Source organism: Mus pahari, chromosome 4 (genome assembly GCF_900095145.1).
Source record: "Mus pahari chromosome 4, PAHARI_EIJ_v1.1, whole genome shotgun sequence".
Lineage (NCBI taxonomy): Eukaryota > Metazoa > Chordata > Mammalia > Rodentia > Muridae > Mus > Mus pahari.
Window position 1 is genome coordinate 70178151 of NC_034593.1, and position 15213 is coordinate 70193363.

Sequence of the window (15213 nt, forward strand, 5' to 3'; positions counted from 1 at the left end):
GAACTAGCCATGGGGAGCCAGCCAGTAAGCAGCACCCCTCCATGGCCTCTATCTATATCAGCTTCTGCCTCCAAGTTCCTGCCCTCCTGAGTCCCTGTCCTGACTTCCTCCAATGAGAGACTAGAATCTAGAAGTGTAAGCCAAATAAAATCTTTCTTCCCAACTTGCTTTTTGGTCATGATGTTTTATCACAGCAATAGAAATCCTGACTAAAACATGGCCCCTGGCACTGATCAGAACTGTGTGCCTACCCAACGACATTCAGTATCAATGATCAGGTCATTGAAACCATGACACGCTTGTGTTATAATCACAGCTCGTGATGGGACAGAATCCGGTACCCTGAGCAGCCCACATGCAGTCAGACACAGCAGTGGCAGGAAGCCCCAGGTTGTTGGCATTCTCTCTCCCAGTGACTACGTGATGCTAAACAAGTTGAATTCTATAGTTCTGGGTCCTCGATCTTGAAACCAGGCATCACCAGCTTCCTTACAAAGTTACAATAGGTTTTTTTTTCTTTTTTTCAATAGTTTTTTTAAAGATTTATTTATTATTATAATTAAGTACACTGTAGCTGTCTTCAGACGCACCAGAAGAGGGTGTCAGATCTCATTACAGATGGTTGTGAGCCACCATGTGGTTGCTGGATTTGAACTCAGGACCTTTGGTAGAGCAGTCACCCGCTGAGCCATCACGCCAGCCCCATTACGATAGTGCTAATACAACAGTTTAAGTCACTTTAGTTTTTCCGGCTGAGACTGAAGAACAAAAGAAAAGAAAAACACCAATTCTCTTCCCTACCTCTGTCCATCTAGCCGACAGCTCACACTCACTTAGCACACCAAACTTATTTTCATTACCTATTCCTCAGAGTCTCTGAAGAAACCTGATGTTTCTGCCTTGGACAGTACCTTTTCTATGATAAACTAAGTTTTTATCATTCAAGTTCCTCTGAGGCTAAGCACCTCTCTGGTTGAGTGAACCACTTTCTTCCTAGCATCCCCGAGTTCACTTGGCAGTCACCAAGGTAGCAAGTAATCGCTCAGTGCTTCCCCTTACGACTCTAACTCCTGTTGGTCCTGTCAGTGCATGCGCTCTAGGTCACCTGGTTGAGGTGACCTTCCTTGCACTGCCTTAAGGTGTGGCTCTGTATTTTCAATTGTCCATTACTGTGCGGCACAGAGCCTAGTGCTGACCATAGAATTGTCATTTCTATGGTCCATCACTCGGTTTTCTATTTGTAAATGTCCTTCCACCCTGGCCTAAAAGATGAAGATCAGGCAGCCCTCAATGCCTTAGGCCACCAAAGAGATGAACCTGCTGTTGTCTCACTGCTGGCTGGTTATAATAAAGAGCTGACAGCCAGCAGCTGGGGCAGGAAGTAAGGAAGCGTCTAGGCAGGCAGGGATGCAGGCAGGGACACAGGAGGGATGAGAGCCGAGGTGGGAGTGGTGCAGAAGAAGGAATCAAAGGAGATTCGGAAGAAAACAGCACAATGGACAGAACGGGGGTGTGAGCAGGCAGTAAGAGCCACGCGGGGAGATGGGATGGCAGAACCGTACATTAGAAGCTAGCTCACAGACTGTCCCAGCAAAAGGACAACAACTTTAAACTATACAGAAGTCTTATGTTTTGTTTAACCACAAGCAGGTCTGCAAACGCCCTGCAGCAGCTAGTTAGAATGCTTGCTTGCTTGCTTGCTTGCTTGTTTTTAAAACAGGCCTCATTTTTTTTTAAGATTTATTTATTTATTATATGTAAGTACACTGTAGCTATCTTCAGACACTCCAGAAGAGGGCGTCAGATCTTGTTACAGATGGTTATGAGCCANTTTATTATATGTAAGTACACTGTAGCTATCTTCAGACACTCCAGAAGAGGGCGTCAGATCTTGTTACAGATGGTTATGAGCCACCATGTGGTTGCTGGGATTCTAACTCTGAACCTTCGGAAGAGCAATCGGGTGCTCTTACCCACTGAGCCATCTCACCAGCCCCAGGCCTCATTTTTAAAGTATTTAATTGTATACATTTATTTATTGGGGGGGGGGGGGGGAACCATGGTGCAAGAATGGAGGGCAACTTATAGAAGCAGGTTCTCTCCTCCTGTATGTGGGTCCTGGGAGAATCACTTAGGTTTTATCAAACTTGGCAGAAAGCACTTTTACTAACTAAACTATTTTGCAGGCCCTTTAGGAATATTCTTAATGAACAGAACAATATGGAAAAATTCCTCATCCAAGTCAGAGTTAAGCTCAAAGAATTTCTTCGCAATATCCTCCGGGTCCACATGGTGGCAGTGTTTCTACATGAGAGTGTGCCTTGCACATGGCCAGAACAGGCTACTGTAAATGGCACTGAGGATGTTGAAAAAATAACACTATTCTTTTTTTTAAACTGATCAACTGGGGGGTTGGGAGCGGGAAACCAATCACTATCAGGCCAGGAAGTAACTTCTGAAAACTCTCCTAACCAGCTAATACAATGTGAAATGTAAGGAGAGGCCGACAGGCAAGGTTTTCTAATGACATCCAAGTATTGACACACAGGCTGGGAGAGATGAGGGTGGGTGGCAGGAGAGGGCTGTGAGAATACCAGACCCAGGGGGCTCACACAGCTTTCAGCTCAACACTGCCAGCCAGAGAAAGTGACAGGCTAGAGTCACGGTAGCGAAACAGAATCCAGAGCTTTCCAAGCAGAGTGTCATACTGTCATGGCACCAGCAAGAAGGACCCGAGAAATATCTCTGTACTTCAGTAGGCATTTGAAGGCACACCAGGAGACAGCAGAAAGTGAAGCCAGGGAGTGTGCCACATCTGGGAGTCAGAGCAGGAAGGTACCTGCGTACCATGGTCCCCATCACATGGCACATGAGAAAGCAAGCATTCTGTGCTGCTCTCAATGTAAGACAAGCTGCAGGCACCCAGGGAAAAGCAGACATCCATCTAAATGGTCCCACAGCAAGTAGAGTCGACAGCGACCCAATCCGTAAGAGCACCTGCTTCCTTGACTATCTGCTAGTTCCACCCCTTCACTGAAGCCCTACGGAAAGCCAGAAGCTTGCATTTTGCGCAACTGTAGTTCTGGTCTTCTGACCAGCTTAGACTTGTGCTCTCAAATGCATGAATGTGATGGGGGTGGGGAGAGACAGTGAAACTACTTCACTTGTCTATGATAAATCATCCTGAGTCTCCTCCTGTCAAAGGGTTTTCAAGACCAAGAACCCTAGAGGCTCTTCCAAGCACACTTGCTACTGGTGGAGCTGGGCAGGGTTTCCTGTGAACACAGTGTTCCAAGCTTTAGAAAGTTCGAACCCTGGCTGTCTGCCAGCATGCAGATGGCCCTCCAGATACACAGTAATTTCAGTCTTTTCACCATAGTGGGGCCAATTGCTGTTTATTACAAAGTTTGATAACTGTGTTTCTTTTGCTCCTTTGATTAAGATTTTAAGCTATAAACTCAAAGATGAAATTTGTATCAATTACTTTTGTGTAGTTAAGGAGAGAAGCTAAAGTTCAATAGATAAAAATGTTGCCATACAGCCAAGTAATTGATCAAGCCAAAAAAAAAAAAAATACATTTGCAAACATCATTTCATTACATACAGTTATTTATGTATTTCAGACAGAACTCTACTAAGAATTTAAAAAAAAAAACTTTGGCATTTTTACTTTTCACCTTCAGAATATTTTATTATAAAATAATATAGTTCAATATACTAAAATAGATGTAAATGTTAATGCCCGTGATATAAAAATAACATTTAAAGGGTAGAAGGTAATTCCTGTTTTCCCAAAGTGCTAAACTGTAAGGAAATTACTTCACCTTTTAAAAGCTGAAGCAAATGTGGGGAGTGACACACCCGTGTGTCCAGCATTCAGACTGTGGAGGCAGGAGGACCACTGCAGGTCTGAGCTCAACCTGGAGTTCCAGAACAATGCAGACTACAGAATGACACCTTGTCTCCAAAGTGAGTGAGTGAGTGACTGAGTGAGTGGGTGAGTGAGTGGATCTAACTAACCAAAGAAACAGGCACACCAACCACTGTGTGCTCACTTTTCTCCAAGTCCTGATTCTCCAATGAAAGGCACTAAGTGACAGGTTTGAAATCGACATCAGAGAGAACTAAGAAGACTGGTCAAAAGTCTTCTAGTGAAAGTACAGGGGCAAAGCGGACACCAAGGAAAAATTCATTTGAACAGCAGAGTGAACAATATCAAATACTGAACTAACAAAGCCAGCCAGACATTCCACGGGTTCTTCGTGCTGTTATTACGCCAATAGAAGTCACTTGAAAATGAGCTAGAGCACTGCACTAGGAGTCATGAAGTTACTCTGAGAACATTTTCTCAACAACTATGATATAAACTGCATATGTATTACAGTAAGTCAAATCGACAAAGCAGCTACACTCTGCAGAGGGACACGGCCAAGGGCTTGAGGAACAATCAAATTTAGCAACTAGTCAAACCCGGACACTGACTTGGAAACTGCTGTGGGGCCGTGATTTACACACTGTAATTTCAACCCCACAGGAACCCTCTTCCCACCTGGAGTAATTCAGCCCTCGGAGGGCTTAGAGATAACCTGCACACACCCAGCCACCTATCCCACAGCCCCATCTGTCCGTGCAAACTGGCCTGTAGCATTCCCAGTCCACAGTGACCTGAATGCGTATAAGGTAAGTCTCGTCACTCAATGAACATTACATCAGGGTTTTGATTCACTTGGCAGCTTCATAGAAAACTGAAGGCAAAAATGCCTACAATAAACGTGCCAGCTTGCAGGTAAATAGTCTCATCTATGCTAAAGATAATTTGTTAAAGATACCATGATTATTTTATGTAAGTAAGATTTTTTTATTATAAAAATCTTACTTTTGGCATTTTGTTTGTATACACATGAGCATGTGTTAAAAGTCTTAAAACTCAGACAAAGAAGGTGTCTCCAAGTAGCAGTTATACATCTCTAGATGAGAAAGGAAAGGAGAGCATGCCTTTTTCCAAGAGAGATAAAGCAACTCCATATAAAATAGTAGATGAAGTACTTAATGTTGTGCTTTACAAAGAGACTACAATGTAAACTAAAAGCTTGGCCACTTGCAGAAAAGAGAAACTAGGTATATGCAATTATTGGAGGTGGAGAAAAGGCCAAAGGAGAAATCTCTCCATGAGCATACAATCTGTGAGCAGAGGCAGGAAAGAGGCATCAGAGATTGGGAGTCACTCTGTGTGGAAAAGGAGCTGTCTTCCTGCAGGGGGCAGGAGAGAGACCGACCGAGGCAGTGGAGACAGATGGGCAGATACTGCAGAGAAGGGAGGAAAGCCTCAGGCCACATCAGGAAGAGCATGCAGAAAGAGAAAGACAGCAATTCGGCAGTACCTGCCCTAAAACCAGAAAGCAGAGCAAGCAAGCAAACAGACCGCACTCCACTGCTGAGCCTCTCCAAACTGCACATTTACAGACTTAAATGAAAAGGCTTTAGCAAGACTGAAGAGGCCCCACAGCAGCTGTTTCACAGAGGAACAATTTCCTCTCCTGAAATACAGAGCTAAGCCCTTAAAGTGCTATGAAAACTTAGAAATCTAAGCACTCAGTCAGATCTGCATATGGAAAGGGATCGCAGAGGCACAGATGCACACATTGAGGACCTAGAGGGATGTGTGTGTGTGTGTGTGTGTGTGTGTGTGTGTGTGTGTGTGTGTGTGTGATGTGTGCGTGTACACTTTCTCCAGTGGCTGACTTCTTGATAAATTCAAATGGTGAGGCTAGCCAGCAATTAGGAAAAGCTAGAGTAGAATGGCATTAAGAGTCAAAAAACAAAACAAAACAAAACAAAAAAACCCAAACCTCAGACACAGTGCTGCACTGTGAGACAGCCTAGTCTAAGAATGTCTCAGCAAATTCCTAGTTGATGGCCCTCTACTTACTTGATGGTATGCTGTGATTTTTTTTTCACTATTCTCTTATAAGGGTTTTTAATGTATACCTCATTTCTAGTGAAATTTTATTTTTTATTATTTTTTACCTTGTATGTATGATACACAAGCATGTGTGTGCACATTCATGCATGCAAATGCAGCATACACATAGGCTACACAGCACGTGTGGAGGTCAGAGCACAAGTTCAGGTGTTCGGTCCTGCCTTCTGCCTTGTATGGAACAGGGTTTCTTTGTTGTTTTGCCTGTGCATAGCAGGCCAGCTGGCCCATCAGCTGCTGGGGCCTTTCCTGTCTCCACCTCCATCTTGCAGGATTACAGAGGTGTGCACTAAAGTGTCTAGTCTTACAGGTGTTAATTTGAACTCAGGTCTTCACACTTATATGGTCAGTGCTCTACCTGCTGATTCACCTTCCCAACCCTCAGACTAAAATGTTACAGACAATTCTAAATTAAGGTACTTCGATAGCTGGCTTTCACTGTCATCTTGATAAAAACCCAGAAAACACCCTCAATGAGGAATTTGCTACATGTGGTTGGTCTGTGGGTATCTGTAGGCAGCATTCTTATGTGGGAAGACACAACCCACTGTGGGCGGCATCAGTACCTAGGCAGGGAGTTTTGAACTATACAGGAATGGAGAAATGGAACCATGGAACCAAGCATGAGCAAATAAGAGCAGCCCGTTAACTTCTCCCTGCTCTTGACTGAAGCTGTGTCAATAGTTACAACAAGCTCCTGGCACTCTGGCTTCCCCACTAGGATGGACTATAACCTGGAACTGTGAGCGAAGACAAACTCTCACTCCCCTGTGCTGCCTTTCATGAAGGTATTTATCACAGCGGCAGATAGGCCGCCCAGCCTAGGAATTTATAGTGTTCACCCTAGTTTTCCCCAGACAGTAAAATAATCAGCATGTTACCAGGACAAGGCAGTTGAAAGGACCAACCTGAAAGTGGTTTCTGCTGTGTAACCTATTTGTTTGCCAGGGAGGGTGCCGTCCTGTAACCCAGGCTAGCCTCGTTCTGGCTCCCTCCCTATCTCAGCCTCCCAAATGCAAGAGCTAAGGCATTAGCAGCCATGGCTGCAACTACAGCTCAGCTCTCAAAGGCCTCCAATTTTTTGAGAAAAAAAAGAAAAAAAATGCCTTTTTTTAATTGGAACTACAGATCTATCTCTAATTTCAACATAACTTAAATGGGGACCAGTGGTACATTGTTGACTTATATGAAAACTATGACACAAAAAGAGTTATGGCATCACTGTCATGAGGAAAACAAAACCTTAAAGCAGCCAAAACCTTGGAGGACCAAAACACAACATAAATTATCAAAGCAATGCTGATAATAAGAATGATACCAGCTGCTAACACTCCTGTGTCTTCTTTAGAGGTGTAAACACCCTCAGAAGGGAAGCAAGAGCCCTCAGAAGGGCACATGTCCTCAGAAGGGGTACCTCTGCCCTCAGTACGAGAGCACACTCTCTCAGGAAGAATGCAAGAGCCCTGAGAAGGGGTGCCCATTACCTCAGTCGAGATGCATGCACCCTGAGTAGAGTTGCCGATAGAAGGAGTATGTACATCTTACTCTGGAGAAATAACCCTATCGTTTCCATTCTATAGATGAAGAGAATGTAGTATAATGTTGGATCAAAAGAAATATGTGCCTGGTGAAATCATTAAAGCCATAGCACACAAACATAGCAAGGAATATGGCTAGTCATCTCCTGCTCATAAATGCAAAGTTTTAAAGTCTTCAATATTTATTCTTTTAAGTTTTTATTTTATGTATATGACTACACTGTAGCTGTCTCACACACCCCAGAAGAGGGCATCAGATCCCATGACAGATGGTTGTGAGCCACCATGTGGTTGCTGGGGATTGAACTCATGACCTCTGGAAGAGCAGTCAGTGCTTTTAACCACTGAGCCATCTCTCCAGCCCCAATATTTATGCTTATTGCACTATTCTTCAGACCAAGCTCCATGGAGAACAGAACAGTCACTTCCCTCAGAGGTCCTCAGAGCAGCTCCCCAAGAAGGTATTATTAGGATAGCATGGATTTACATAAGCGTCAAGCCAGCTGTTCTTGAAGTTTCAAACTACACATACACAAACTGGCAAGAGTCGAAGCCTGCCTGCTACAGGACCACAAAAGAAAATGCCTCACTGACACTTTGTAAGCACATCAGTAAAATACCAAGAACCCAACTGTGTGAGTCTGCACTTAGACTCCAGGAATTTATATTCTTATGAAATCAAGATTTAATGAGTATCCAGACTTCTCATTACTAAGTACCGCTGGCACCTAATTCTAAAGTTTTTTTTTAATTTATTTATTACATATATTTATTCTATATATGTATATTTATATATTTGTGTGTATATTTTATGTGTGTGTGTGTGTGTGTGTATGTGTGAGTACACTGTTGCTCTCTTCAGACACACCAGAAGACAGCATCTGATCCCATTACAGATGGTTGTGAGCCACCATGTGGATGCTGGGAATTGAACTCAGGGCCTCTGGAAGAGCATTCAGTGCTCTTAACCGCTGAGCCATCTCTCCAGCCCAGCACCTAATAAAAGCACAAATGTGAGCGACTGAGACAGCCCAATCAAATGCACTCCACTTAATACTACTAGGATATGAATGGGCATTGCCAGAAGGTATAAAAACAAACACCAAGGATGTTTAAAGACACAGACACACCTCTAAGAAAAATGATAATAAATAATCACTGTCAGTGAACTACAGTGTGTAGACAGGAGCGCTGGTGGGCTCTGGTTGCTACCATCAGAGGACAGTGGCAGGCGATGATTGAGAGTTCACTGTCATATGCAAGACCATTATTATTTTGGGGGATGCCATGGTATAAAAGGGGAAATGTTGGTGACCTAGGCAAGAGAGAAAGCTGCAAAACCCCAAGATCCGGCTTCAAGTCCAGATGCCACATTAGGTTATGGGAGCTAGACTGATGGACGATCTCCTCAAAGCTCCATTTCCTGTGTGTGGGGTACTGAGAACTGCTGCTTGAGAGACACCTGCATACCAAGCACTTACTAGACCAGGCAGGAGGTACCTGCTATTCGTATGCCACCAGCTCCCTGGCAAATCACATGTCAGAGGAGAAGGACAAAATGACTGAAAACAAGTGTCTCCCCTCGTGGATCTGCCTCAGTATCCATGACATTCACTGAGGTTCCCACCTGGGCATCTGCAAGCCTACTCCACAGGCTCCACAAGGAAACAAGCACTGCAGCCACTTACACCGCAGTGTCTTCAGAACTACATTAAAAGCACTTTTCTCCCTGTGGCCAGTTCTTGGTATCAATTACTCCTTGGTCAATAACTAAACACACTTTGCCATGGAAACACAACAGCTGCATGAACAGCAATCAGTGTCAAATGCTACAGCCTAAGAAATTATGCTAATTCCAATCTACCAACTTCTCCAAATCCTAGCCCTGCCTACGTGTCTAGGCCCCTCCTCCTTCATCTTTCTACAGCTAGGTTCTCAGCTACTTGCTTTTGCATCCACTCGCCTTGACATAACCTTCTTGTTCTCATGCATCCGTGGGTATGGCCATTGGGGGAGTTTGAAGGGTTGGCAGCATTTGGTCATAACACTTTGTTGCTTGAAAACCAGCCACCAAGCTACACATTAAAGGAGACCTAACAAGGGCTGGAGACATGGCTCAGCAGCTCAGGATTCTTACTTCATACAGAGACATCAAGCTTCAGTTTCCAGTGATACACTTACATGAAGAGAAGTGCACCCCTTCACTTTCACAGAGCACCTCACAAGTGTCATCACAGCTTCAAAGCATTGAGTGGCACCTTCCAATCACATCCTTTACAATCTGCTGGTCCTACCTGCATCTCTGACACACCACTAATAATGCACCCCCACCCACCCCCCACCCCAAGGTCTCTGTAGTCTGTGGAACACAATTCTGAGACCTAGCCTCAAAGGGCTCCAACATCTGAGGGCTCTCTCCTCCCTCTCATCTTTCTGTCCCAATTTTGCCATGTTTCCTGTTGTTCCATTTCCGCCTCTGTTATAGGTTACAAACTCCTTCAGAAGGTAGCTGTCTTTCCTCTCTTTCTTTAAGTGTTGCCTATATCTTGCCTGAGAAGGAGTCACTACTGAGTAAGTGCTGTAAGAAGCAGGACAGAGTCAGCACAGGCCATCACAGTAAATATCACCCACTAGTGACAACAGCAGAGCAGCTTTAGACTTAGAATGCAGTGTGTGCTCCTCTGGACTCGCCGCACTCTCTTAAGAGCCAGGTGTTAGTCTTTAAGAAATACAACCCGCATCTTTAAAGAACCATTAGTACAATTTTAAAAATAAAAGATGTAGAGGCTCGTCTGCCTGTTCCTAGACTGAACCACCCGCTGTGGCTGTGGGAAGACTTGTTTGTTATATCAGGATGACTACCACTCACTTCCTCTTTCACGAGGACAGGAACAGAAAATATCCACAATACAAAACCCCGTCTCTACCCCACTGGAGAGGTGTAAACACAAATGGGAGCTAGCCAGTCTACTACTGCAAACAGCTAAAATGCCTCCAATGTCTCGCTATGGCAAGTGAGTTAGCTTCTCTAAGCCCCATCCCCCCGAAAGGCCCGGTTAACTGAACCCGCTGCTGCTAACCCTCTGCACCACTGCACCACACAACATATAATCAGAAAGGAATACCTACTAGTATAGAACTTCGTTAGCTTCGTGTCTCTCATATCTCACAGTTTCGCACATTAGCCTGTAAGAAAGAAGGAGAGTGAAGTCACGCATTTGCCACTGAAACAACTGGAATGAGCCACGGGGTGAAATTTCAAGTTTACTTACGACTTCACATGCTCATTTAAATCATTTACCTTCAAAGTGGGTACTGATGGCAGTAGAGTTCAACAAAGCAAATCAAAATCTGCCCCACCTGTTTCTCAAACACACAGTTCCACCCTCGCACTAGAAGATGAGCCAGGCTCCCACGTGCACTTTATGGGGGGCTATTTCATACTTAGTAAACGGCATGCAGTCACAGCATGTCCTCCAAGGTAAATACATTAGAGAAGGCGTAGAAAACCAAGTCAGAAAGGAAAACCTATTCATTTAAAAGGTGATAACATCATTCACAGCTCTACACAAATGGTACTGAGCAGTGTGGAATTCCAAGCCAATGCAGGCTTTTATTGACTCGGTACTTGCATGAAGAGTGAGCAAATGGAGACTTTAGAACTAAAGGGGTTGTTATTTCAGCTGACACACACCTTATTTAAAAAGAAAAAGTGAAAATATGAATATTTAATTTTCAATTTTTTTTCTCAAACATCAAAAAGTGTCATATTAATACCAATTAACTTTTCCAAAATACACAGGAATGACAATGTGACTACTACTTCTCGTGAAAATGCTTCTGCAGCATGACATCCCGGCATCACTTCATTCTGAACAACTGCTGGGATCTTTCCTGTTTGCTGACCTCAATTAAAAACTCTCCAGAGCTTGTTTCCCTTACTCTTACTGCTATCCCCACAAGCAGGGATTCAACTTGACATGATTACAGCCATCTTGAATCACAATGGTCATGACTGCCCCTAAGTAATACTGGTTGGTCTGCGCCCCTCAATGTAGTAGCTCAGCATGCTCCAAATATTCAAAACCATGTACGTGGAATATGGAATTTTAACAACGCTGACCCAGATGCCATCTGAGTCAACTAAGTGGCTGATACCCTAAGTATTAGCTTAAGAAAAATCAGGTCCAACCCAAATGCAATGACATCACTTTTGTCCTGAATGTTTTCTAAGTGCCCTAGTTCTGACCTAATTCACCCAGGTCCACTAGTCTTGTCACCGCTGGGACTATAGTTCTATTAGGGAAGTGGCACATGCTCAGTCCTGTGCCCGGCTGCCCTCAATGCACTTTCGACCTGGTTCTCACACACTGGGACCAGGTTGTTCCAGAATACCCTTAGCTGTTCCTGGGAACTAGACCTCCTGATGTCACATAATTCAGAAAGCAGAATCACACTCTTTTTTTTTTTTTAAGATTTATTTTTATTTTATGTATGTGAGTGCACTGTAGCTGTCTTCTGACACACCAGAAGAGGGCATCAGATCCCATTACAGATGGTTGTGAGTCACCATGTGGTTGCTGGGAATTGAACTCAGGACCTCTCAAAGAGCAGTCAGTGCTCTTAACCACTGAGCCATCTCTCCAGCCCAAAATCACACTCTTAACAGAGTAGATTATAATTATTTTTTTCTTCTTTATGTTCTCTGTACATTTACATTTTTTTAACATTTGCATTACGAAGATTTGCTTCACCAAAGAACTATCAGGGGTTTCCCTGAAACCCTTCTTTCTCACTGTTCTCAGAATGTGACTGGGTTCCTCCCTCAGTGTAGGAAAGAAATTAATGTTTACAATGTTGCAGTAAGTAGGACTTTTTTTTTATGCAGTAGGATACAACTTTACCAAATTTCGTTTGCAAAGTTTGAAGCCTCTAACAAACACCAAATGGGAAAGAAGAAACAACTTAGTAATCACCGTGACGACAACATTTTACAGATGTGAAAGCAGAGGCTCAAGAGATGTGGTTAAGCAAAAGTAGTGTGACATCCCCAGAACTAAAGAGTAGAGCAACTATGACTTTGTTATTTCTTAATGATCTCCATGTGTCTATAAAATAATAATTGATAATTGATAATGCTGACGAACATAATGTACTTCAACAGGGTTTCTGTTCCTAACACTCCATGTGGCTGGGCATGTATCTCAGTGGTAGAGTCCTCCTATTAAATACAAGGTCCAGAATCTAAGCTCCATCAGAGCAGGAAAGGGGAGGGAATCTCAGCACTAAATACTGTCACGTGCTCATGTGACAGTTCTGTTCCTAAAAGCTTTCTGAGCTCTGCTCCTAACCGCCATACTTCTTTACTCAGCAAATCTGCAACTCTTAGCCCGTATAGATTAAACATCAGAAAAAAAAAAAGCCAAAATCATGTTGGAAAAATATACCTGAAGATTTGAAGAGCTAAGGTGCAACGTGTGGGCACTGACAGCACAGTGAGGCACCTGCTGAAGTCTCCACTCACTCTCCTGCCCACACAGGTCAGCCAGGGCTGGGGTGGGTAAATGAAACCTTACTTGGAGCTTTTTACCATCTATACCTGCAGAACTGTAGTAAATGCAAGTGAGGGTGGCTCTTCCCTGTTATCCCAGGGTAAAACCTACTTAGCAAAACGCAAAGAAAAGAATTTACCTCGAGGAAATAGGTTCATTTTCCCAGAAATGGAAGCAGTTTACTGCAGCCAGGCAGTGGTTGACATGAACCTTTTCTGCTACAGAACCCATCTATGGTCTGTTCTAAAGCTACACTCAGGCTAGGCTGTTGCTAGAGACAAGACACATGGAGAAGCAGTCGGACATCTGAAGGGCTCACACATGTAATAATGCCAACAAATCTTACAAAGTTTTGAAACACGTTCTAAGGATAGACTGTTATACTCTTGAATTAGTATGTCTACCTAAGAATCACCTCAGAAATGGTAGAAAGTAAGTAACTTTGAAGCTAGCTGTTAAGTATATGAGTCTGCTATTACTTGTACTTTTAAATGTTTTCCTTAGGAAAACAGTCATCACAAAATATCGAATGAACCCAACAGTGGTGGCACATGTCTTTAATCTCAGCACTGGAAGGCAGAGGCAGGTGTTTCTCTGTGAGTTCAAGGTAAAGCCTGATCTACAGAGCAAATTCCAGAACAGCCAAGGTTACACAGGGAAACCCTGTTTTAAAACCTCCCCAGGAGGCGGGGGGGGGGGGGGGGGAGAGAGAGAGAGAGAGAGAGAGAGAGAGAGAGAGAGAGAGAGAGAGGGGGGGGGGGGGGGGGGGAGAAGAGAAGAGAAGAGAAGAGAAGAGAAGAGAAGAGAAGAGAAGAGAAGAGAAGAGAAGAAAGTTAAACACTTAATTGCTATCACTACAATTTTAGAGTCATCTTCAAAAATCCCAGTTTTGTTCTTTCTAATAAAAACCTGTCTAGATTTTTAAACACTTAATCTACAATTGAGTTTAATTTAAATGATTTTCATTAAAAAATTAATTTGAGAAACATTTAATCCTCTTGATACTTTTTCAATTAACAGACAAATATGAAGCTGACATACTCAAAAATTAATTAGTGTTTAAAGGGTATTACTTCCATAATTAAAAATGGTTGGCATCATAACTAGACAGAATGGAAAGAAATACGACCTCATTATATCTTAGTTGGCAACTGTCTCCACCCGGTCCTTTACCTCCTATTGCAGTTAAAACCAAGTCACCTCTTTATGATGAAACTTGGGTAACTGTAAATGAAACTAGTCAATTATTGTACAGCAGCAGTGGGAAGATATTTATATGAGCATACTCCACTGAAATCAGCATGATAAAAACTATGCTGCCCACAAGGGGCCAGCTACGTACTTGAGGTAGTAAGTATATTCCTTCAGAGATCTAGACTACACTAAAGCAATGAGCCTAATCACTTGCTGAATATTTTAAAAACACATCTGAATGCTGAGCTGTAGACAAGATGTAGACATGCATATAAAAACCAGGAACAGAAACACCTCCCCCTTCTGGTGTTTGTACCAACTGAAGCTCATTACAACGGAGGCAGACACTGGGGTAGAAGTACAAGAATTTTACTATACAGAAACACTAAAATATATGTGAATGAAACTGAACTCAACCTTGCAAAAAGTATCAAAGAAAGCACGGGGTTACACATCAAGCAGAGTATCCATGTGCTACATTTTCTTTAAGCTCAAGTCTTACTAACAAAGGAACATAGAGACCCACAGCATTCTATCGCTGTTAAATTATTAAAACTGAATACACACCTTAGTTGGTGCTCCCTCAGGTTGGATAAGGCTTCCATACCATGTAAATAGGAATACACTATTTCCAGGTCCTGTTTCAAAGAAAAGAATAGAATTATTAGGCTTGTCAGGAAAATAAGTTTTTCTAAAATAACAGGCTACAAATTAAACAGCATATATATATATATATATATATATATATATATATATATATATATATATATATATATATATCGAGAGAGATACACATAACTTCTTAGACATTAAAATTAACATTTTCAAAGAAAAGCTAGCATGTTCAAATGCTATCCATTACAACTGCCTTCAGAACATACACAAAATCTATTGAGTTAATAAGCTCAAACTTATCAAATTCTTTACCAGCTGTTCTTTATTACATGTT

The 15213-nt window shown here is 42.8% G+C and overlaps 1 protein-coding gene across 1 annotated transcript in view; it reads right to left on the minus strand.

Moving 5' to 3' along the window:
- Rapgef2 (Rap guanine nucleotide exchange factor 2) overlaps positions 1–15213 on the minus strand; it is a 175411-nt gene that overhangs the window by 90482 nt on the left and 69716 nt on the right. The window contains exons 3-4 of the mRNA XM_029538030.1: positions 14832–14902; positions 10648–10704 (exon numbers count right to left, since the gene is read on the minus strand). Coding sequence (XP_029393890.1) covers positions 10648–10704; positions 14832–14902 — 128 coding nt within the window. The remainder of the gene's footprint in view (positions 1–10647; positions 10705–14831; positions 14903–15213) is intronic.